The 23,835-nt window shown below is 43.2% G+C and overlaps 8 protein-coding genes across 8 annotated transcripts; 4 read left to right on the top strand and 4 right to left on the bottom strand.

Moving 5' to 3' along the window:
- Nucleotides 1-23: 23 nt before the first annotated feature.
- Nucleotides 24-915, top strand: BGW36DRAFT_396815 (putative mitochondrial co-chaperone GrpE; the record flags this gene model as incomplete). The annotated part of the gene is made up of 3 exons (XM_046218220.1): nt 24-323; nt 401-826; nt 883-915. The coding sequence occupies 3 exons, from the start codon at nt 24-26 to the stop codon at nt 913-915; spliced, it is 759 nt and encodes a 252-aa protein (XP_046073746.1).
- A 693-nt stretch (nt 916-1,608) lies between these two features.
- On the top strand, nt 1,609-3,365 carry BGW36DRAFT_377638 (uncharacterized protein). Its single transcript, XM_046216015.1, has one exon. It carries the CDS (start codon nt 1,669-1,671, stop codon nt 3,214-3,216), a length of 1,548 nt encoding a protein of 515 aa, XP_046073745.1. The 5' UTR covers nt 1,609-1,668; the 3' UTR covers nt 3,217-3,365.
- Nucleotides 3,366-3,945: 580 nt separating this feature from the next.
- On the top strand, nt 3,946-5,538 carry BGW36DRAFT_426949 (uncharacterized protein; the record flags this gene model as incomplete). Its single annotated transcript, XM_046220340.1, has 6 exons — nt 3,946-4,021; nt 4,081-4,176; nt 4,234-4,388; nt 4,454-4,592; nt 4,688-5,307; nt 5,365-5,538. The coding sequence occupies 6 exons, from the start codon at nt 3,946-3,948 to the stop codon at nt 5,536-5,538; spliced, it is 1,260 nt and encodes a 419-aa protein (XP_046073744.1).
- Nucleotides 5,539-6,005: 467 nt separating this feature from the next.
- Nucleotides 6,006-8,120, bottom strand: BGW36DRAFT_426948 (uncharacterized protein; the record flags this gene model as incomplete). The annotated part of the gene is made up of 8 exons (XM_046220339.1): nt 6,006-6,503; nt 6,566-6,687; nt 6,743-7,170; nt 7,265-7,351; nt 7,411-7,482; nt 7,552-7,607; nt 7,674-7,793; nt 7,875-8,120. The coding sequence occupies 8 exons, from the start codon at nt 8,118-8,120 to the stop codon at nt 6,006-6,008; spliced, it is 1,629 nt and encodes a 542-aa protein (XP_046073743.1).
- A 687-nt stretch (nt 8,121-8,807) lies between these two features.
- BGW36DRAFT_426947 (uncharacterized protein) lies at nt 8,808-11,785 on the bottom strand (the record flags this gene model as incomplete). Its single annotated transcript, XM_046220338.1, has 5 exons — nt 8,808-9,696; nt 9,786-9,974; nt 10,033-10,652; nt 10,715-10,795; nt 10,865-11,785. 5 exons carry the CDS (start codon nt 11,783-11,785, stop codon nt 8,808-8,810), a joined length of 2,700 nt encoding a protein of 899 aa, XP_046073742.1.
- Nucleotides 11,786-14,175: 2,390 nt separating this feature from the next.
- On the bottom strand, nt 14,176-15,072 carry BGW36DRAFT_358778 (uncharacterized protein; the record flags this gene model as incomplete). The annotated part of the gene is made up of 1 exon (XM_046214005.1): nt 14,176-15,072. The coding sequence occupies one exon, from the start codon at nt 15,070-15,072 to the stop codon at nt 14,176-14,178; it is 897 nt and encodes a 298-aa protein (XP_046073741.1).
- Nucleotides 15,073-15,619: 547 nt separating this feature from the next.
- On the top strand, nt 15,620-22,213 carry BGW36DRAFT_396813 (uncharacterized protein; the record flags this gene model as incomplete). The annotated part of the gene is made up of 23 exons (XM_046218219.1): nt 15,620-15,900; nt 15,956-16,380; nt 16,452-16,576; nt 16,631-16,924; nt 17,730-17,754; nt 18,054-18,176; nt 18,201-19,237; nt 19,835-20,014; nt 20,057-20,068; nt 20,102-20,236; nt 20,279-20,371; nt 20,399-20,461; nt 20,501-20,593; nt 20,621-20,683; nt 20,720-20,766; nt 20,791-20,926; nt 20,957-21,103; nt 21,134-21,337; nt 21,365-21,388; nt 21,422-21,475; nt 21,503-21,688; nt 21,742-22,107; nt 22,175-22,213. 23 exons carry the CDS (start codon nt 15,620-15,622, stop codon nt 22,211-22,213), a joined length of 4,152 nt encoding a protein of 1,383 aa, XP_046073740.1.
- A 529-nt stretch (nt 22,214-22,742) lies between these two features.
- Nucleotides 22,743-23,648, bottom strand: BGW36DRAFT_358775 (uncharacterized protein; the record flags this gene model as incomplete). The annotated part of the gene is made up of 1 exon (XM_046214004.1): nt 22,743-23,648. One exon carries the CDS (start codon nt 23,646-23,648, stop codon nt 22,743-22,745), a length of 906 nt encoding a protein of 301 aa, XP_046073739.1.
- Between the last annotated feature and the right edge of the window lie 187 nt (nt 23,649-23,835).

Genomic DNA, 23,835 nt, shown 5'->3' with positions numbered 1-23,835 from the left:
ACGGAACCAATCCGCATCCAACAATGTTGCAGCGCATCATCCTGAGACAGCGCCGAGCAGTGCAATCTGCATGGTCAATATCCCCTTCCACATTTTCATCACAAGCGCCGTTTAGGCAAGCGTCACCACTTCAACAGCTTTGCCTTAAGCAGGCCCCTTTCAGCGTTTCTCCGCTTCGCCTTTACTCGACGCAAAACGAGACCGCAAACAAGGAAGAGGCCAAGAAGGACAATGGTGACGGCAATGGAAAAGAAGCCGAGAGCCCCGAAGATGCCTTCAAAAAAGAATTGGAAGCGAAGAACAAGGAGGTGGTCGATTTGAAAGTAAGCGGCAAATTATTTCCCTTGCACTACTACTTGTAAAGGCTTCTCATACAAAATGAGCTAACTTGCGTCGAAAGGACAAATACCTACGCTCGGTTGCCGACTTCCGAAATCTCCAAGAACGGACTAAGCGTGATATTGATAGTGCTCGCATATTTGCCATCCAGAGATTTGCTGTCGACCTTCTCGAGTCCATTGACAATTTTGATCGTGCTCTCTCTGTTGTCCCAGCTGACAAGCTCACTGCTGCTCAGGCCGAGGCCAACAAGGATCTTCAAGATCTTCATCAAGGTCTCAAAATGACTGAGAATATCTTGATGGGCACACTGAAGAAGCATGGATTAGAACGCTTTGACCCTGCTGAGCTGGTTGAAGGCAAAACTCAAAAGTTCAACCCCAAGCTTCACGAGGCCACCTTCATGGCCAAAGCCGCTGATAAGGAGGACGGCGACATCATGTATGTTCAAAGCAAGGGCTACAGCTTGAACGGGCGAGTGCTGCGCGTAAGTCATTACTTTCTTATCATACCACTCCCAGTCACTGACTCGAGCATATTTAGGCCGCCAAGGTTGGTGTTGTCAAGAACGATTAGAAAACTTTTCGATTTCGATACCTTTACAACCCGATTTCTCTTCTGAAACTTGATATAACGGGCTTTTTTTTTTGCTTGAACTGTACAATACGGCATGATTACTTTATGGAAACCCTTTCATGAATACCGCGTTATTCTCGGCTGCGCTTGAAACATCAAAGATCCACCTATTTGGCTATGGACGGCCTGGTGGTGTACTATATCGCGTGGAATATGCATCTATTAATTCGTTTGACGTGTAAATTATCTTCGAACACTATCCTGCTCTTGACGACACTCTCCTCTCTGTGACATCATAAATATCTGTTTTGTCCTTGGAACATCCTTATTTTCTGGCGGTGCATTGACATGTGAGCAGCAGCCGGTGGTGGCATACTTGCCGTGTATCAATTTCTATTACTACTTATATTGGCTTGATATCTTGTTCATTATGAGCGATTAGTTGTTGGTATAGACCTAGGGTTTCATGCTGGGAACAAAAGGCGACTTACTATGAAGGTGGAAATAGATCGATCATATACCAGTTTTAATGTAGTCTCAATTAATGCTCAAGTCAATCCAATGTATCCACTTGACTTTGTAAATATGAACACCGCGAAAGAAGTTGTTGACAAAATTCATACTAGATCGGTGTCATAGTTGACCCGCACCGAGCTCCGTAGGAGGAAAAAGTCCCGAGAACGCGGAGCCCAAGTCAGCATCAAAGACCCAAAATCTCTGCCTGATTTCTGGGCGATTGGAGGCCCCTCAAAAATGCGACTGATTGCTACGGGTAGAGCCCTAAGATTGGGCCGCGCTAGGTGGTTAATTGGGCCTGCTTACAGCGGTAGTAGGGGAGCGACATTCGCATTGTTTACGCCTGTTAATGACTCGGCTCTTCGATTTATCACTACCACCGCCCCCAACAAAGCGAGCGCCAATACACATTCTGCGCTCGACTCAACACAATTGCACGATAGGAAAGCAACAAAGGTTGACGGTAATAGCTACGCCGTCGATAAATGGACAAACACTCCTCCCCATATTCTGTCTCACATTAATCGCCATATCTATCTTCAACCAAACCATCCACTCGATCTGACAAGAAGATTGATCGAAAGTCAATTTCCTGGTCCTGTCTATGGGAATTACTCAGAACCTTTCCCCATCGTTACGACCGAGCAGAATTTTGATGTCCTCGGATTTCCCTCAGACCACCCCGGACGGAGTCGCTCGGATACGTACTACCTGAACGAGAAAACAGTCCTTCGAACTCATACCAGCGCACACCAGGCAGATTACTTTCGGCGGATGAGTAGCAATGAGAATCAAGAGGAAGGGTATACGGTGGTAGCAGACGTTTATCGTCGCGATGCGATTGATCGCAGTCACTATCCAGTTTTCCATCAAATGGAGGGGGCTCGGCTGTGGAAGCGTCACGAGGGAATGTCGGCCGCCGAAAGTGCCGCGCAGATTTTGAAGGATTTTGAAAAGCTTCCTGCGCATGGAGTTGAGGTTGAAGACCCAAACCCAGTGACGCACCCAGAGCGCAACCCGCTTCAGTCGCAGTTCCACAGCCAAGAGGAAGTGGAAGCTGTTGCAGCCCATCTCAAACGGTCGTTGGAAAATGTCGTTGTAAAGATTTTCATAGAGGCTTCTAAGGCTACTAGTAACGCCATGAAAGCCGGGGAAGAACAACTCCAGGAGCCTTTGAAAATCCGGTGGGTTGAAGCATATTTTCCGTTCACTAGTCCGTCATGGGAATTGGAGGTTTTTTGGCAGGGCGACTGGCTAGAAGTACTCGGCTGTGGTGTCATCAAACAAGAACTACTCAACAATTCTGGCGTCCCTGACCGCGTTGGCTGGGCGTTTGGGTTGGGACTGGAGCGCATCGCCATGCTTCTATTCAACATCCCGGATATTCGTCTGTTCTGGTCGGCAGACCCGCGATTTATTAACCAATTCAGAGAGGGAAAGATAGTGCGATTTCAACCGTTCTCTAAATATCCTGGGTGCTATAAAGACGTCGCCTTCTGGTTACAATCAGCAACTGCAAGTGGTACAGGGGCAAGCGCTGCCGGCGGTGCTATGCCCTTCCACGACAATGACATGATGGAAATAGTGCGTGATTGTGCCGGAGACATGGCCGAAGACGTCAAACTTGTTGATGAGTTTGTGCATCCCAAAACTGGCAGGAAAAGCCTTTGTTATCGAATCAATTATCGAAGCTTGAAGCACACGGTAACAAACGAAGAAGCCAACGAGGTGCACGAAAAAGTTCGAAAGAGTCTTGTAGAACTGATCGGCGTTGAGCTTCGATAGGGTTGATGTATTGTATAGTAGAAGTTCTAGTCATGGTCTAAGGGGCTTCACCATGTTGAAACCATCCAACAGCAACAGCACATGATGTACAATTAAAGTCTACATCGATATTAAAAATCAAATTATCATAATTTAATAAAATATTAGCGGTATTAAGTAATAAATCTATGCATTCCGACCCCTTAGGTCGTTGACCAGTCTTCCATGTAAATAACGTAGATGGTCTTCTACGCTGGCTGGATGAAATCTGCTATGAACTCACCCCGATGGAATAGGGGTCCGTGGACCTCGGACCGCTCAAGAAACTTTCCTGACGCCTGCATGACCGTTAGCGGGGTAGCCTTTGTGATTTTAGAGTCTTGTAGATTCTTTCGGTGATTCGGGGGCCTAGACTGCTATGTTGACGAAGCTTTTCGTCAACCCCAGATGGCCTTTTTGATATCCGGGGAAGCATAACGCGGGGGAGCTGGCTGTGCACCATCCCCCCACCTGTTCAAGTAGGTAAGGACTTGGATTATGAATTGGGCTGACCGTAAAATATCCGAAAAAGTAATGAGAAAGATTTTACAAATCTGAACACCAGGATACTTGTTCAGCCTTACTGTATCAACACAGGTTAAACCTGTCCTAGGCAGAGTGCTTTGCACCTTTCTACACCGGGATTTCAGCCCTCGCCTCGGATCCTTGTATAAAATAATATTCTACCCGCGGAGCATAAGCTGTTTTATAATGGTTCACGCTCCCCAAGAGATTGCCTGCCCTGCTCCTTTCGTTGGGGAGGAAAAGTTTCCAAAAATGGGTGGATGTGAGTAGCAAGGTAGTCGTGTCTAAACCAAATATTTTCTGATATGCTGGACTTTTTAGACATAGCTGGCCGTTGGTGTAGAGAATTCTTATTTGAGTCTAATTCCGTATCATGCTGCCTGCCATGTCCAGCTGCGGCTTTCCGGTTTTCCAAAGGTAGGCATCTCCTCACGCTCATAAAAGGGATTCTAACTATGATCTCTTTGAATATAGAATTTACAAAGAAGTTGGATCTCGCTAGCTGGTGCTCCGCTGCCATCCTATTTTTGTTTATTTTATTTGCCATTACGTTCGTTGTCCTGCCACCGAAAGTGACCCATCGTCACTATCTCACCAGTTCGGCTGGTTTCGGGTTCGTGATATTCTCTGTACGGCAACCCATTACCTGAAAAACATCAATCGAGTTAGGCACTTATTAATTTCCTGCATGCAGATGGCATTTATCGTCTCTCTCTCGCACTCTCCAGAGCAATGCTATGACGATATCACCCCCAATGACAATTACTCTGACACTATGTGTGCTACCACTGGGATATTGCTCATTTTGGGTATCTGGATAGTGGCTTTTACCTGTAAGTGCACACCTTGCCGTCTTACCATTTTAATGCAAAGGCTCCTTGGCATATAATATTTTATACATCTAGCCTTGGCCCTAATCTATATTTAGGTTTCTTTCGAGCATTATCATTTCATTTGCACGTTGTTTGGGAGAGGGGAATCGGTCGCAAGTTCATGTTTGTCTCATTAGCAAGCATTTCACTCTTTTCGACTGTCTTCATTGTGCTGGATATTGCCGTCACTGGGGTCTCCTACCAACTGGGCAATGTCTGTTACGTTAATCCAAGTAAGAGCTTGGGAACATTCTGGGTTCCACTTCTCACTCTCGCGGGGCTTATTATCATACTTCAGTCATGGACATTAATCTACTGTGTGCGAGTCGTTATTCACCAGATCTATAAAGATCGCGCGAAGATATTTCCGGGGGCCCCAAACTCATCACCCCGGCAAGATGGACATCATGAATTACACGATGCTTTCTTGCGGATCAAAAATATTCTTGGTATGCAATGGCGTTCTATTGCAATAGTTCTTATCGCACTTCTCCATGTGGCACTCTTCTCCGGAGTTTTTCTCAGCGTGAATAAGATTTATACCTCTCCAACTGATAAAATCATCCCATGGATCAACTGCCTATCGAAATTTGGAGATGAAAAGATTTGCAGTATGTATATCGCTGGGCTCAGTCCAAGTGAGCACCTCGTTGTGAGCGTATTCTTCCTGTTTGCTGTGAGTGCTAGATCTTTCTGTTGCACTCGTTTACCTTTCCTAATACTATACGTTCAGTATTTTAACGTGAAGTTAGATATGTGGAATATGGGGAATCATTTTGACCTTTCGTTCATCCATGATTCAAGGTTGGAGGCAACTTCTGAAATCCCAATCAGGAAGAAAGGTCAAGAATCAAAATGGTTCCAACTCACAAATAATCATGCTGCCATTGGAAACTGTTCTATCTGATTCGGAAAGAAAGAGTGCTTTGGTCAGTCCTTCACTTCCGTCTCCAAGAACAGACTGTTGCTTCTCCGATCAATCACAATCTTTGAGAACCGTTTCGTTTGTGTCTGGCAGCTCGCCAACCGATCGCGATTACCTTATCCCAGAACACAGTTTCGCAGCGCCATTACGCAATGGGTACGGATTTCAAGCGCGCAGTAGGAGTAACATAGATAATTGATTGGAAGCAATGTGCGATGAGTCAAATAGGAAAGAATTTGGTATCCCCAGTTTTCACAGGAATTATCACTTCATGCGAGTTTGAACACTCAAAAGTTTCTCCTCCTAGGTATATTGTTGCATTTATCTATCTCTATTGATGTATTGGCAATTATTGGAAGCATTGTACTGATTATGTTGAACGAATGACACTATTTCGATATATACTTTCTACAATTACATTGGTATGTAATAAGTCCAGCTAGGGGTAGCTATATTAACCCTAAATTCGACAATACTCTGATAATGAGTTCTCCAAGGCTGCTCACAGCTTCCTCAAATCCAGCTTCATCTTCTTCCGGTATACTGTTGATAGAGCTAACAAGCGTACCCAACAATGCATTCAGTATCGGACTGAGAAACTGGTTCTCCCCAAGCATATTGTTTAGAGTACCATTGACAAGAAGCTGTAGAAGTGGTATGACGGGATTAGTAGCAGAAATCGTCAACGCCTGGAATGCCTTCTCCCAATATGGTAGATGCTGTCCTTCGTATACCACCGACAGACCGGATGCAGAGGCCACTACAAGTTCTTGTCGGAGGTATGGCATCTCTGTTTGGAGTACAGGAAGAATATTGTTGCGCACACTTGTAGCATTTAGCTTAGCTTTGACGTTAATTGTGTTATTTCCAGGTACGATATTGTTCACTGTTACGACTGCCTCTCCGAGTTGGATACCACCAACTGAGACTGCCAACGTCATGTTTCCCTGATTGGAGTAATATGGAGTTAGTGTCATCGGTACATCAGGGAAGAGTGTTAAAAATTTACTAATGTGACGCTTGCTGGAGCTGGATTGAAAACAATGACCTGGCCGTCTACGTCGTAGCCGTTCGCATCGGGTTTGTGTGTTCCTATTTTGTTGATATCAAATCCAGTGAAGTTATTGAACCCTGTATTGCTGTTAATCATTGTAGCTTCTGCATGGATTAATGGCATTGTGCTCACCATTCAACGTGACAATCTTGTACAGGTTCACCCAAGTATTTAATGGACCAACATGAATCTTGGCTCTAGCTCGACCCGATACCCTGAATGTAGGATAGTAGGCTACCTGGTAAATCAGTTTTGTGAATTCGGTAATATTCTGTAAAATAAGTGTCTGATTTTCAACTCCGACCCGCTGGTTAGAATCCCAAGTTAGGCGTGGCAAATGTGTTACTGCGAAGGGATAGGTGCCTGGTTCAGGGCCTTCCTGATAGAAAGATATTGTAGTTGAATCGACGTTAACTTTTAGCCTGTCTGGCACAGTGACGTTGCTGGTCACAGTAAAAGAGATACTGTTATTGGCAGGGTGTGATAAGGTTATATTCACGTTCGGCATGGGTACTCGGGCGAGAAGATACTCGCCAAATGCAGGAGCTGCGAAGAGAAATCTGTATTATTTTTGCAAGTGAATGAGTCTAGGCTGCTGAAGTAGGAGGGATACAGAATTTCTCTGTATTATGGAAGCCCTGACATGTCACTCACAGCATTGCAAGTCCAACAGCAACTAACACGACAGCAAGAAGCCCATAACACACAAAATATTTTGCAATATGGTTGTTTCCAAGTCCTCTTCTCACGAGTTAGTTGGACCCTAAACACATGTTATTTATTATATAAGATCATCTGACTTTATTTTCTTCTTCATATCATTACTAGGGGATTTTCCATCTTCAATTCGTCGATCCGCCCCGATATGGATACTGTTTTTAAACGGCTGTCAGCTGCATATGTCATTGCTTTTACAATCATGTGAAGTAAATTTGGCTTACGGTCGGTTTATGTTCGAACTAATTTTAAATATACTCCCTAAAATGCGGATACCTCCCTGAAGTATTATGGATATCAGTCTAGACTGTAGATGTGACAAGATCTACAAAGGAACCAGACGAACAAAAGCTGCACTTGCAAGCCATGCAAAGGACGCTAAAAATGCAAAAGCAGTCCCAGCTTTGTACGCTGCGCAAGACAATCCGCTATCCGTTCGGAATCCATAGCAGGTTGACTCGAAGACCTAATGAACAAAATTGTTATTGAGTGCCATAAATATGATACTGACTATATTCAAGAGAATAAGTAAAGGGAGGAATCATACTTGCACAACCAGTGCAAAGATAGCGGCTAATATTAATGCCACAAAAAGTATCAAATCGAATAGAAAATTAGGAAAAGGTGGTATAATTGCTGCCACGGCACTGACTGCAGCAATCACTTCGATGTATATCAAAGGTCCTGTGGCCCATGCTTGATTTTGAATGAACTTGCCATTTAAGCCTAGAACAATGATTGATGCAGCAAGTACGCCCAGGCGCGCAAGCACAGAGAGTGCCGTGAGAATCATTCTCAGTCAGCACTTTGTGGTGTAATGAAGCTCGGTATAATAGTCTAGAATAGTATAAAGAAAATTGATTTATTTTTGTTTGTATTACATTCCGAAATAGAATCTCAGAAACTAATTATATTGTGCACTACTAGCGTATATTCAACATGTTGGCTATTCTGCGTGATCCATTTCTCATGTGACCATCAGTTTAGCGGTCCAAGGCAAGGAACAAGACTAATAAAGCAGCTAATTTAGTGTGGTTAGAGTGACGCTCACTGAATAAAAATATTACCCCAGATTACAGAGTGGTCCGAGGCAAGTAATCCCGAGTACTTGGCCTAACGGCACGATTCCTCCTTTACGATGCCCCAGAAAGAGAAGACATTCCGTAGTCATATATGCCCGATCCAACTGAAGGAATGTTGTAGGAAAGTAATATTATCCTACTACTATATTATTAAAAGATTTGCTGTACTACCCCTGAGGTTCTGAAGTTCTAGTAGAAGTTGACGTAAATCACAATGAATATTCAGCTAATACCGTGTTTATACTTAGGCCTAATATCTGCTTCACGGAGTTGAAGTAGACCATAGAATCCTTTTTTTTGAATACATATAAATAATGTCCAAGTATCCTCACGACTCAATGTCTCTGTCGACAAAAGAATTTCGGGCCAGACATAGGGTATTAAAATTAATTTGAAAACTATTTTTGCAGCTTTTTTCTAGCAGTGTTGAAGTCAAAATAGTCCAAATATGTATTGGTTGGTTCATTTTCGTCATGGTCGCTCTCATCAATAGATTGTTCAATGATACCACCGGAACTATTATAAGGAATTTCTTCCACAATATTACCACCTTGTAGCCCAACAGAACTGCCAATTCCGTTTCGTAAAAATACTTGACACCAGTCGTCATCATTGGAATAGCTACCATTAAATTGCTTGGTAGGAGAATCAATCTTATCATCTATAGTTTCGGTGTTCAATTTGTGTAGCATTGTCAGGTACCACGGGTCATTCATGGACGAGCCGCCACTGGGTTTTCGGGTGGGTGAAATAGTCTGATCATCATTCATTTCATCGTTCAATGTCAGGGTCCATGGAAGCTTAGGAATCCCTAGTATCATGGAGGTTGTATGACGGACCAGCGGGGGGAGACATTCATCTCGTGGAAGACGACCAGTCGCAAGGCTATAATCAATGCACGTGGATATACGCAGATAGGCGCGAGGGTATCGTAGAAAGGCTTCGGTCCAGTTGCTGACACGAGGGCTTTGAGAAGAGGTTCTGAATTGGTCATGTGGCTTGAGGTAAGTAGCCAAGCGATCAGAATATTCGGTTGATGTTGTTATTGATGATGTTTTGTGTGGTTCTGTTTGAATGAAGAGTTCCTTTGTGATTGCGTATGCTAGCTGCAGAATATTGTTGGTGCCTTCGGAAAAGAAATCAGTGACATCGTAAATTTTTCGAGATCGGCGGATTATTTCAGAAAAGTTATCTAGGGAGCGCTTCCGGTCAGCCATTTCTGAATATGATGCTGAAAGCTTCACATCAATTGCTGCTAAAACCATTGGTGTGCCGCAGTAAGCGAGTCTATGACCACTGTAAGTTACCGCGCTACTCGCACTCGAGGCATCTGAATCCAGAACAAAAGGGTGCTTGGTAGTGGAATTGATACTTACACACTAAGGGGTATGCTTTCAAGGAGATTTTCAGAGGCAAAATATTCCATAGTTTGAACGATTTGATGATTTGCGCTACTCAAGTCTGCTGCGATTGTCATTAACATTGTGGCCGACTCGTCTTTTAGTAAGCTAAGGTGATTTTCTACGAGGAGAGTTTCGTAGTGTGCCAATGTAATGCGTGCTGTTCTATAAACGCTTAGTATCATTCCTCATGAATTCCAGAGGACAACAATAGCGCACTTACTGATAATGCATTAAAGTTAGACGAACAAGGATTGTGATGCTTTCATGTTCGGGCAGGTTGGTCTGGTATTGCGCAGGAAAGGAATCCTGTTCATTCTGTAAAAGTTTTGTTTTTAACTTTTTGGTTTTTGTCAACTCCCTACGGAGGTCCTCCCCAGAAAAAGAAGGAACAAAACCATCAGAGGCAGGGAAAGCAATAGAAATGATATCCGACAAGATAACTGCCAGGCGACATTGTGCTTGGAAAATCTTCACAAGAAGACACTTATCACCTGGATCATAAACTTGAGAAGTCGTTATTTCGTCTCTGAAATCATCTTCTTCTGGGTATCCAATTTTCAACTTGAAGTTTGCGGAAATAAATCGTGGACAGTGATGTCGCCCCAGCCAGAGAATCCGATCCCGTACGAATATAGACCACCATAACCGTTTGATCATTGGCTTCATGGGATAATGAATGGATGTGTTTGGATAATTTCCGGTAGACAAAGCATTTTGGAGTGCACATAGGTTCCAAGTCATCGTAGCTTGCGGGTCCTCGGCAGTGGTATGAAATGTGAGCAGCAGCGCTCCTTGCGCTCTAGCTAGAGGGTCACTCTCGAAATTTGTGTCATAGAGATGCTATAGGATGTTAAAAATAGTTATTTCGATATGACGAGCGTATTTCAGGCAAGAAAACAAACCTTAGCACGACTGTAAAGCGCTCTTCGTGCGTCATGAATCCCGCGAAAACCGCACTGGTGTATGATGCCAAGAGGTACATACTATATCACAATATTCAGTTTCTGTTAATCGGATGACTTGTAGACTGAGAGAAACCAAGAGACACGCACTGGACAACTTGCTACAAGCATTGCCTGAAAAACAAATAAAGACATTTTCTGCGAGTGCACCAAGTTCTTATGAGACTTCAGATAAATATTCCAGAAATGTGCCTCATCCAAGACGGGTACAAGTGGATGGATTAGTAAAAAGTACTTTTTGGCAAATATGTCGATAGCAGCTTTTGGTATAATCTCCAAGCAACCATTTATCGCAAGGCTGTGTACATTTTCCATTGGAAGAGAAGATAGACGGTCGAAGTCCAAGAAGTGCTGGCCAGAGAAAATGGAGTCATGATCCTCGGGTATCAAATCCACAAAATCGATATCGGATATAGGAAGTTCTGGGCATGCAATTTCAAGGTCAAGCGGAAAGACGCTTGTTATATGGTCGTTAGAAACTACTGATTCGAAATGGGTAAAGTTTTGTGATGTGTGTGTGATTGATTCAGAAGTATGATCGTGTTCGCTACTTATCGAATCTTGGGTTTGGTGCTCATAGCTATCAACAGCGACAATTGGACTTTGTGTGGCGGTATGATTTTCTGACTGAATGATTTTGAAATGAGATGTAGGTATAAGATCGTTGTTCGCTGCTGATGCAAAAACGATAGGAGGTTGCGATGTAGGTGCAACGGATCTAGATGTACGTTCGTTTTCGTTGTTTATAGGTCCTTGGGCTTGGCTCTTGCAGCCCTCCATAGCTGGTGACTTTTGTGAGAAATCTCGAGTTTCCGGATGAAGATTTTTGTAACGTGATGTTGCGTTGGGACGCAAAGTGCAATCTGATCTTCCGTCCAGAGCACAGTTGGTGCAGGGGTGACCTAGAATCGCGGCATCACAGCGAACCTTGCGATAGTGACAGCGGTAGCAGGCTGCAGCAGCTCTGCGAATGCGTCTTTCCATTCGCCGCGAAATCTTCTCCTGATCCATCTCACGTACAAGATATGGATGATAGCAGTCGCTTCCTAGATGCGCTTATACTAGAGATAAAGGGTCATTGATACTGAAAGGAAGCCTTGATTCAAAACTATCTGTATATCTTGATCCAACACAACACTAATAATAGGGGGGCTAGAACGGAGATGTTCGTAAGGTGCTTTCTGGTGCTTTCTCTTCCCTTGTTGTCAGATGCAACTCAGGATTGAATGCGCGGATTTCGGAAACACCACACTAGTTATGCATGCTTGCCTCGGACCGCTCCATGCAAGCAGTAAGCACTAGTCGCGCGGAGTATTTTTTTCCACTTTAGGTACCAGTTTTCTCGGTTTGTCTAACTTTGGCGTTCGAGTCGAGTCATGTTCATCGTAACCCCGCATGGCAATTTAGCTAGAGCCCCTGTTGGTAAACTTTAATCCTCTGAGCTAAAACGGTACCGCATGCGGAAGTTCGTCCTAAGAAATATAGAAACTCGCCGCGTTTAGTAATAGACATACTCACAACAATACCTTTACTCGGTAGCTAGACTTAGGTTCAAATCTCTGAAAGCCGAGGAATGGCACAGGAATGGCTGGGGTTGGCCCAGACTCTCTATATTATAACTCTACGTAGCATGTGATTCATGGATTATGATAGTATCATGATGGGGATCCAATATATCAATTAGTATCCATCGATAATATCCTGTCTCCGCGGAGGAAAATTAAGAATTAGACGACACAGATTGCAATTCAGCTTCACTTCAATAACCCCGCCGTTGTATCTCGATAATACCACCAAAGTCCACCTGACTCTAGGGATTAACCACTAGACTTAGTGCGACATCAGCCAAGTGTTAATGAAGCTGAAATTTCGAAGACTTGGGGGACTATGCAGAGACTCGAAGTAACCAAATTCTCTGAAAAGCTCGATTTGCTCCTATCTCGCAAGGAGAGTGGTGTAGATCTCGAGGCGGCCGATGGGCCGTACACGTTAGGCCTTTCAAGATACAGATGGGATGCGGTGAAAAGTCTGCTGGAACGATTACTTGCTTACATGTGCTCTGTAATCGTTTTTGTAGCAGTTGTCGTCCTATATTGTATGTTTATGGTCGTTATCTACAGTGGATTGAGATCTGCTAATCATTGCTATAGTTACCTCTTGAATACTTTGAGTCTTTTCTGTTCTGGTGGCCATAGTCGGTCTGAGACGCATTTTCCTCTTCCCAATGAATTGAACAACAACTGTTGAATAAGCCGCTTTGTGTGAATGTATTTCGCAGAAGAGTCTGCGAGACTCATCGTATTGGGAAGGAAGTGGAAATAGAATTATCCTCGAGATAACATGACTTCTTCTTTTCTCCATCTATATATGACCAAGCCAAAGAAACATTGCAAATCAAATATCTAGATAGTTAATGAGAGTAGTTTAAGCTTTTAATGTTTTTGACCCCTCTTAAGGGTCATCGGTGTCTGATCCTAAAGCTGGAACCGAAAATTGCAATTGTATCTAATTAGGGAATTTTAATTGTCAGGCCAGATACATTCAGGCCGCCTGATGCAAGTTCCTTCGATGAGAATAAGCATGACAACAAGCCGAAGAAAAAGGCGAAAGAGCTAGCTAAGATCTCAGTTTTCGGAAAAAACCACATGATACCGTATAATATGACCAGCTCACTCGGTTAGTTCATCAAGCTCAGAGCCGTGACTGCGGGTTGAGGTTGAGCGGGGTGTCTCGGAGGGCTGGCGGGTGTAGACTAAAGTTAGTGGCTGGGTGTCGGAATTGACCGAATCTTTTTGTTATATTTGAATCTTTTTCGTCATTTTGACAGTGGCTTTATTGGCGTATTACTAGTTCAACCGCACGGCCATCATGCAAGCCGCTAGCTGATCAAGAGCACCGCCCCAGCCAAGAACGTGGTACATCCGACGCTCTAGTTTGTTTTTCCCCCACAACTCAGTAATCCAAGGTTTGCTGACCGTTTCGGAAGTGCGGCTGGCTACCCCGCACGTAAAGTACTTGTGGTGGTCGGCTCACATAAGTGCCGAGTTATGACCTAAGCCCTAAGAATTCAAGTGTGTCTGTTTTGCGGTGACAGTCGATTTTATGGCCGACAGTTATTGGTCGCGGATCGAAGAAGGCCAAGGTACGACGGCGTTGCCGTTAGTAACTTGGCCGCAGAAGATCTCATGTGATTCGAGCATGCCCTAGAAACAACGACTGGGGGTTGATCGATGTTCTAAATGTTCAATTGATTACAAACGATTCCGTACTCTGGTTACTAGTTGAAACATACAAGACTGAGAAGAAACAGTTAATTGAAGGAAAAAAGGAAACAAAAACCCCGTATGATGACAAGACATGTCTACCATCCATACAAGCGCCGGAGCGAGCGCCATCAGCCTTCAAACCATGTTTCTCATTCTGCGACGCATATCTCTCATGTAATACTTCATAGGAATTGTGCGGATAAACCTTGGTGTAATTGGGTATGCGATTTGCACTCCTAGCATGATGGATTTGTACATAGTTCTCCGGATGCGCCCTGTTTTCAGGCCATACTGTTCACGCACCCGATCAGGAAGCATTTGAGCCGTCATCAATCGGACTATTGGCAAGGCCAGCCTTAATGGAAGAAACATATGCTTGTTGTAAAGGAGGTCTTTCGCAATGTTTTGCGCGTGACTAGTGACTTCAAGTTGTGCTACTGTGGTGTCCCAGTATTGCCAGAATGCTTTGCGGTTTTTGGGCCACATCTCAGGCGGGACACGGAGAGATATCGCGAGGACTGAGTACTCCTCGTATATAGTATCTGCCCTTCTGGGGTCTATGGTTCCATATACCTCCTCATACATATAGATACCGCTAGCGTAAAGTGTAGCGGCAACCCACATCTGAAGCTCCGGATCATCAGCAGAATAGTCAGGGCCTTTAACTTCAGCATGGGCTCGATTGACAAATTCAATGATGGCCTTTTTTTCGTCTTTTGTTCCAAATGCCATGCAGTAGACAAATGTCAGGGTGGTCCGAAGTCGATGCAACGGGCGATAAGCGAAACTGCTATGATTATCGACACCTTTTGCAACCCCAGGCATGGCTACCTGTAACAAAATGGCTACAGCACCAGTAGCAAGTAATATTCCTTCTCGGACGACCTTTTGTACTTCTCGTGTCTCCTGGAGATTGTTGAGTAACTCATCATTAGGCACAAGGTCCAACCCTTTTTCTTTGAAATGTGATTCTCGGGATTCCACGCTTTTGTCCTGAATGGATTGTGGAATTTTATGGGGTTCTAACTCCATTTTGGGCTCTTTTATCATCGAAATGGACACTGAATAACGAGTATAGAATGGAACAGATTGACAATTAACTGGTTCGTGTTATAACTTGGGAGAAGTTGCTAGAAGTGAGAGCGAAATTCAGTAGCATGGAAAAACTCTTTTATGACTGGATTATGTTTCGTATAAATTTAAGAAATTCCATGTAAACCTTGCCATAATGGAATAGACAGTTGAAGTGGTGCCTAACCGAGGTTCGCCTACCGCGGCAGTGAACGATGATCAATGTTACATGATTTCAGTTTGCCTTTTTATTTCTTTCCGTAGCACAACTGTCGTCACTAAGCCTAAAAGGAGACCGCTCGTAAAACTCGTGATGAATTCGGAATTAATTGAATTAACTAGATCCTAAAGACGTGTAGCTTACTTTAGATCCAGAGATGCATATATCCCCTAGCTATAAAATACTTTTAGATGGAGGATTTTGAAACCTTTTAAAAACTCCTGCGACCTTTAATGACTCATACTAGTGCTTAACTGGGAAATAAATCACAGAAAAAGACGACTCATCATGCCCATTGGTGATTCATTTCGATCATACGATAATGGAGGAACACGGAAAAATTCAGTTGACTCGCTGGTTTCTGAGAAGGGCAAGCAAGTCCAAGAAGAATCCAGTTCCAACAATGGTGGTACAGGTGTAGGATCAAAAGGTAGAGAATCAACAGGCAGAGGACTGGGATACAAGAAATCGAGAGGGTTTTGGCCCGGGATTTGGAGGCATTTCAAACGATATTGGCTCTGCTATGGAATCCTTGGATTTGTTTTTCTGGCCGTATTTCTTCCTGTTTTGTAAGTAAAAGCCATGGAGCTCCTTTCCGTTTCGTGATCCTGATATTGTGTCCAGCTTTCTTGTCATTTTCCCGGCTATTGCGCAAAGGCTAGTCGATGATGCATCCATTCCAATTTATTCAGTGGAAGTCCTTGATCCCACCCTGGATGGCATCACATTCTCTCTCTCTGCATCCTTGGACGTTCCACTTGGCCTAACTGTTAATATTGATCCGTTCAACCTCAGCCTTTTCAACAGAGACGTACAGCCAATGCAGCCATATTTGACAATACCACTCTCAGGGTTTCACCTTAAGGGCAAATCCAATATTACCATTACCAATCAGACTACGAAAATTCTGGATGAGGACCAATTTACTCAATTTTTGTCTGAGGCGGTTTACTCAAAAACCTTCACCTTATCGGCCTTTGGTTCCACAACTGCACGCCTTGGCAAGTTAAAGGCTCCGTTGAAATTGAATAAAGATGTGGAACTCAACGGTAATTGCCTTTCTACAAAGGCTGTTTTGATACGTTTTTAGATTCGGTATACTAACTGTTTGTTTTTGAAGGACTGGATTTGCTGAGTGGCTTTTCAATCGATTCAGCGAGTTTGGCTCTCCCGCCCAAAGAAGACGGATCGAACCTAATAGGAAGTGCAACGTTACCGAATTATTCGCTAGTAACATTTGGTCTAGTACGAAAGCCCATTTGACTTGGTGAATGATCTAGCGCTGATTTTCCATCGCAGGGAAATGTAACTCTCAATTTGAAGGAGGGAGATATGCTTCTTGGGAACGGAACAATCCAGAACGTATTTCTGAGACCTGGCAATAATACAGTGCCACTACGTGGAAACTTGGACCTCAATTATATTATTCAGAACCTTGGCAAGCTGCTATCGGCAGAAAGCGGTGCTCTCACTCATGGTAACCTTTCGCTCTCGGCATCCGGAAATTCGACAATTTACAATGGCCAGCATATTCCCTACTTCGAAAAGGTCCTGAACAACTTAACTATTAGCACAGAAGTGCCAATCTTGCAGGTTTTATTGGGAACAATAACTGGATTAATTTCTTCTAATTCTGGGATTATTCAGAATATTACCAGCATACTAAGAGAAACAGACCTGTCGTATAACTAATGGGTGAATACTCGTCAACGACAATTTTTTCTCGACAAGGGTGGGACTTTATTGAACCAAATTGATGTGATTAGTTCCCAGTAATAATACTTCATTCCTCCAAGTCTTGGTGGTAATTTCTATAACCCGCATTAACAGGCTGAAATGACCAAGTACTGGGTTTAGTTTCTGTTCATTCATGGCCATCTAACCTAATGTTTGTTGCACTCTATACCTCAGCGAAGCTACAGGAAGGCAAATGTGGGCTATTGGCTATTGGCCATGTTTCGTAAATATCTCTCCTACTTTAGGATATTCTTGCTGGGTGGCAAGGCTGATCCTAACCATATATAGAATATCGCTGGCACCAGCGCAAGTATAGTTTTCGCTCCGCAACACGTCTACCCGGAAAGTTGGGTAGCGTTAAAATAAACTCAGGACTTCCCCTGCCTTCCCCGCACGACCCGCAGTTTTCGGCCTGCGCTCCGAGGTTGGCATGATTTGCTAAAGCTGCCGACCAAAAGACTCGCCTACCCAACGCTTTCCATGTAACTAGACTACGAGGTAAGCGCTAATGGATATACTGTTAGGTTGCTCCCAGGACCATTTTTAACCTCGTTATCTCGGTTCACCCTTTCAAATATTGCAGAATGCTGTGGATGCGCCCCGCCCAAGACGATATTGAAATTAAAATTGCACCGAAATGTAATACGGCGTAGCGGTTAAGACATTAATAAACATTTTAACTATGAGTAGGGACAGAAGGACTCCTTTCAAAATATTCCCCCGCATTATATTTTAGACTATGATTTTCGTAGCAGACATTTCGTGCCGGGTTCCCGCAAAGGTAGACACGGCAGAACCAGAAAAAGGCTGATACTACTAAAGCGCTCCTCGGTAAGGCTCAGGATAGATCAATATTTTAGCTAGAGAGCTACGCCCACGATTGACTACGCAAGCCAGTTTTACCTTCGGATTTTACACGTTCGTGGGATTGTCCTTGGCCATTGCAAACTCTTGGTCAAGATGAGGACACCTCTTGTTCTCATAGCCTTGCTGTCTACGGATCAAGTTATTGCATCTGTGGACTCGAGCCAACATCTAGGACCAAGGACAGCTTCTGCGTCAGCTAGTCTATCGACGACAATTGCGACAGCACAATCTGGTGGTGATGGTACACGCAATGACCCGAATGTAGCTGATACCTCCAGTTTGTCGACTTCTGTGGCCCAAAAAGATAAATCTTCCTCGGTACAACACGAACCAGATGTGGCAACTATAATATCCTCAGTCATTGACAAATTAAGTCAACCCACACAGGCCACAGGACCTACCACGATTCCGTTGTCTTCTGCTTCTATAACTAGAATTACGTCAACGACATCATTGTCTCTCCCGAGCTCGTCAGCAAGTCCAGGTAATCAGGCGCAACCAACTACTTCAGCTAGTAATGGAGACCTCGGAGACCTCTTATCGGGTCTGTTGGGAGGAAGTGGCTCTGGTGTCTCGAGCGGTTTCATATCCGACATTGAGGATGGGTTGAAAAACTTCAACAGTCTATTTACATCGACTTTCATTCAAGATGCTACAAGGCTTGTAAGCCAAGCATCGAATCTGTTTGATGATCAAACTATCAACAGCACCAAAGCAATGATTGCGGATGCCCAACCGTTTATTTCGTCGATTGGAAATGATGCTACATCTCTCTTTGGCAATGGAACCTTCCTGCATGATATAGAGAATATAATCCAAGATATCATTGCACTGCCACCGATAATCGAAGAGATATTCAAAATCCTCACTAGTGACGATGTCAAAGAGCTCCTTCAGGCTCTCCCATCACTAATAGATGGTATAATGCCGATATTGAAGACTGACACACTCAAAGCATTGGAATCCCTTATAACAACCAATATAACTCCACAATTGCTCAATGATCTGTCATCAATTCTGAGTGCATTACGGCCACTAGTGCATGACCTACAACCTGTCTTTGAAAATAGTACGATGGTGCCACTTGGGAACCTTGTGAAGTCTATTTTGGCTCCAGACTTTATCACTGAAATTGACTCGCTCCTAACAGCATTGCCGCCAATCGTGAAGGAAATATTGCCTCTTCTAGACACTGGTATACTCAACCCGTTGGTGAATCTGCTCAAGGATATCCTTACACCAGACTTCATCAATGAAATTTCGGATATAGTCAATGCCTTGCCACCACTCATTAAGGATGTTGTACCTCTCATCCAGCCACTTGAGGAACTCATTGCTGATATATTGACACCTCAATTTATTGATGAACTCAAGTCCATTTTGAAGACACTTCCATCACTTATAAACAACTTGTTGCCTCTTATATCGCCTCTTGAAGACATACTGAAGAGTCTTCTGACAAAAGAATTTATCAGTGACATTCAAACATTGCTCAAAGACATACCGCCAATCCTTCATGACCTGCTGCCTCTCTTGACCTCAGATATCATTGAACCAATTGTCACAATGTTGAAGAGTCTTCTAACGCCAGACTTTATCAAGGAGATAGGGTCAATAATCAGCGGGTTGCCTCCAATCATCCAAGAAATAGTGCCACTTCTTCAACCACTGGAAGAAATCATCAAGGACATTTTAACACCTCAATTTATAAATGACATCAAGTCCTTACTCAACACAGTCCCCGGTCTTCTGAATACCCTGTTGCCCCTGGTTCCATCTCTGGAAAATCTTCTCAAGAAGCTTATCACTCCTGATCTAATCAAAACGATTGGCCAAGTAATCGATGCTGTCCCGGGAGTTATAAATGCTCTTTTACCTCTTCTTCCTTCTATCGAAGAGCTTATCAAAGATGTACTCACACCAGACCTCATTAACGCGCTCAAGTCGTTACTCAATGAAGTCCCTGGTCTTCTGAATACTCTGTTACCCCTGATTCCATCTCTGGAAAATCTTCTCAAGAAGCTTATCACTCCTGCTCTGATAAACACGCTTGGCCAAGTAATCGACGCTGTCCCAGGAGTTATAAATGCTCTTTTACCTCTTCTTCCTTCTATTGAAGAGCTTATCAAAGATGTACTCACACCAGACCTCATTAACGCGATCAAGTCGTTACTCAATGAAGTCCCTGGTCTTCTGAATACTCTATTACCCCTGATTCCATCTCTGGAAAATCTTCTCAAGAAGCTTATCACTCCTGATCTAATCAAAACGCTTGGCCAAGTAATTGACGCTGTTCCAGGAGTTATCAATGCTCTTTTACCTCTTCTTCCTTCTATCGAAGAGCTTATCAAAGATATACTCACACCAGACCTCATTAATGCGCTTAAATCCTTATTCAATGAAGTCCCTGGTCTTCTGAATACTCTGTTACCCCTGGTTCCTAAACTGGAAGATCTTCTGAAGAATCTTATTACACCAGAACTAATCAATACACTTAGTCAAGTGATTGATGCAGTTCCAGGACTAGTCAATGCTCTTTTACCTCTTCTTCCTTCTGTTGAAGAGCTTATCAAAGATATACTCACACCAGATCTCATTAATGCGCTTAAATCCTTATTCAATGAAGTCCCTGGTCTTCTGAATACTCTTTTACCCCTGGTTCCTAAATTTGAAGATCTTCTGAAGAATCTCATTACACCAGAACTAATCAATACACTTAGTCAAGTGATTGATGCAGTTCCAGGACTAGTCAATGCCCTATTGCCTCTTCTACCGTCAATTGAGAATCTTATTATAGATATTCTAACTCCAGAGCTTATCAAGACACTCAAGTCACTGTTCAATGCAGTTCCCAGCATCATCAATGACCTATTACCCCTCATTCCGGCTCTCGAGGGTCTCATCACCAAGATATTTAGCGCTGACATGATCAAGACCATCGAAATGGTGCTTGATGATGTACCAGGAGTCATCAATGCCTTGCTACCATTGGTTCCATCAATTGAAAACCTCATTATCCAGACTTTAACACCGGATTTCATCAAAGGAATTCAAAATGTCCTTGCTGCAGTTCCTGGATTATTAAATTCCCTTTTGCCACTTCTCCCACCAATTGAGGACGCTATCCTGAAGATACTTACAAAACAATTTATCAATTCCATCATATCGGTGATCGAATCAGTGCCGTCAATCGTACAGGAAATACTGCCATTACTAAATGGCGATCTCATTGCATCCTTAGTGCACATAGTTATTCAACTCCTCACACCGCAATTCATCAGCGATGTTGGAACTGTCGTTGGAATCATTCCACCGCTATTGCACGATATTTTACCGATTTTCAGTGCAGATCTCATACATGCGGTAGAAAAACTTCTGACCACTGTCATAACACCGACACTTGTCAACGATCTCACTTCCTTTATTGAGGCGGTAATTCCGGTTGTCACAGGCGTTATTCCCATTCTCGGAAGCGATACTATTAAGAATCTCCTTGCCGGATTGCCCAAGATCATAGAGGGTTTACTTCCTATTTTGAAAGTAGACACCATTCTGGCACTTGAAAAGGCCTTGACGAACCTTGTTACTGAGCAATTCATTGATGACGTGGGTACGGTACTCAGCGCAGTTCCACCACTCCTTCGTAGTATCATCCCTGTTTTCGGAAATGAGCTGCTCTCGCCAATTGAAAACGTTTTTTCAACTCTCCTGACCACTGAATTCCTTGGTCAAGTTGGGTCTCTGATCAATACGGTCCCGCCACTTCTAAAAGATATAATGCCTTTTTTGAAGACGACATATTTAAGCCAGGAGAGAATATTCTCAAGGATCTTCTAACACAGACATTCGTGAAAGATCTTGGTTCAGTACTCAATGATGTTCCACCAATCCTCACTAGTTTGTTATCCGTCATAAGCAGCAAGGCAGTGTCATCATTGCTTGATGCAGTGCCAAAGATTCTCAACAGTATTCTGCCGTTACTCAATGGTGATTACGTTTCGAAACTTGTGAATGACCTAGTCGGTATCTTGACACCTGACTTCATCAACGACATTGGCGAAATACTGAATTCAATACCGGCGCTTGTTAATGCAGTATTGCCTCTATTTACTGGAAATACTCTCACATCGCTAGTGAAAAACGCGATTCCGCTGGTTAAAGCTGTTGTAGCAGTAAGTTATCTTAGCTTACTGGTTCCAAGATTTCAATTATCAATGCTAACATATTTGCTTTCTCTAGTTACTGCCATTACTTACATCAATCTTGGCCTCTATATAAATGAGACCGCGCCACTTGCCACTAAGTCACTGACCCTCGGGTGACATCTACCCTATACACGGTATTGAGATGTGCATTATTATGCACTGTTTTGTCTGTCAAGAAATAATTATATTTCACACTAGTCGAGATACAAATGTCAACAAATCAAGTTACGTACACATTAAAAATTAGCCTATTAATACAACTCATATATATTTCACATCCGAATCTGTTTATCAAAATTACATCTATAGCTCTTTACAGTGTTGAAAGTGCTTTATGTAATACAAATATATCAATTCAAAGAAGATTGATGTATATATAAACATGTACTACTACGACGTTCTGTTATTGCCATTTCATCAAGAGTAAATATGTAGGTTATGATATGAATTTCATACCATTATATATCATTACAAAAACCGAAAACAACACAGTAAGTGTGCATGCATGTAGGTATGTAGGTAATATCAGAAAACCAAAAAAAAACAAAAAAAAACAAGTCACCATAGAAATTCGATGTACAGACTTGCTCTGGAAGATGATGTTAAGGTTTCGTCAATTGGCCTCCACGTTTCTTCATACGCTTTCTCATCTGTCTCATCATATTTGTCTTCGGAAATTGACGCAGAAATAGAGGCATAAAGGGGTATACACCCGCCATCCCACTAATAAAGAGGCTAGATATAGCACGGGATGTTTTGGTAGATCTCAAAAAGAACTCGTCCCGAACAGGAGGCGGCAGCTGCTCAATGGTAATACAACGTACGAACGGCATGGCAATTATTCCAAGTGGTCGTGCCCATAGCGGTAAATTTTTGGTTGGATAGAATATGTCCTTCAGCACCGCGCGAGCATCACTGGTTACATGTAGCTTGTTGTTAATCATGTCATCCCAATAGCTCTTAAATGCACCGAGATTCTTCGGCCACATTTCTCGTGGAACTTGAAGTGAAGTACCCATGACTGAGAAAGCTCGGTAAACTCGCTCGGCTCTTGCGGGAAACATAGGGCCGTAAATTAATTCGTACATGCCTATCATAGAAGCATATATTGTCGCCGCAACCCAAAGTTGAAGTTCGGGGTCTTTCGCATCGTATGCGATTTTCTTATATTGGCCAACAACTCGTGAGTGGGATTTGTCAACGTAGGCTTTCATGGCGGCTTTTTCTTCAGTTGATCCAAATATCATGCAGTAGATATACATCTGAGTGTACTCGGCTCGGCTGATGGCTCTTGTAGTAAATGTGCTATGATCCGCGACCCCCTGGCCGACCAGAGGATGTGCGATCTGGAGCAGGATGGCTGCTGGACCACCAACCAATGTAATACTCTCACGCGCAACCATTCTGAGTTCCAATAATTCTAATTGTGAGATCTCCGGTTTGCTGGACTCTTTTTCAATAGTGATAGCAAAAGAGCCATCTGACTCAGACGAGCGTAGTTGTTCCATATTTTTACAGGATTGGTAATGCAGTATGTCTATACTTTCAAAGATGTAAAAGATTAATCACAATATCAAGATATCATGAATGGAGTACTAAGTCCTCTCTATAAATCGGCCGGCTAGCACACCATCTCCATTCCTTCCTCCTCTTCATGTACTCTACAAAGATCCCCGCATTTAGATCTTTATTACT

Source organism: Talaromyces proteolyticus (assembly GCF_021365285.1).
Source record: "Talaromyces proteolyticus strain PMI_201 chromosome Unknown BGW36scaffold_5, whole genome shotgun sequence".
NCBI classification, from domain to species: Eukaryota; Fungi; Ascomycota; class Eurotiomycetes; order Eurotiales; family Trichocomaceae; genus Talaromyces; species Talaromyces proteolyticus.
This window is presented reverse-complemented; position numbering and strand designations above follow the sequence as displayed.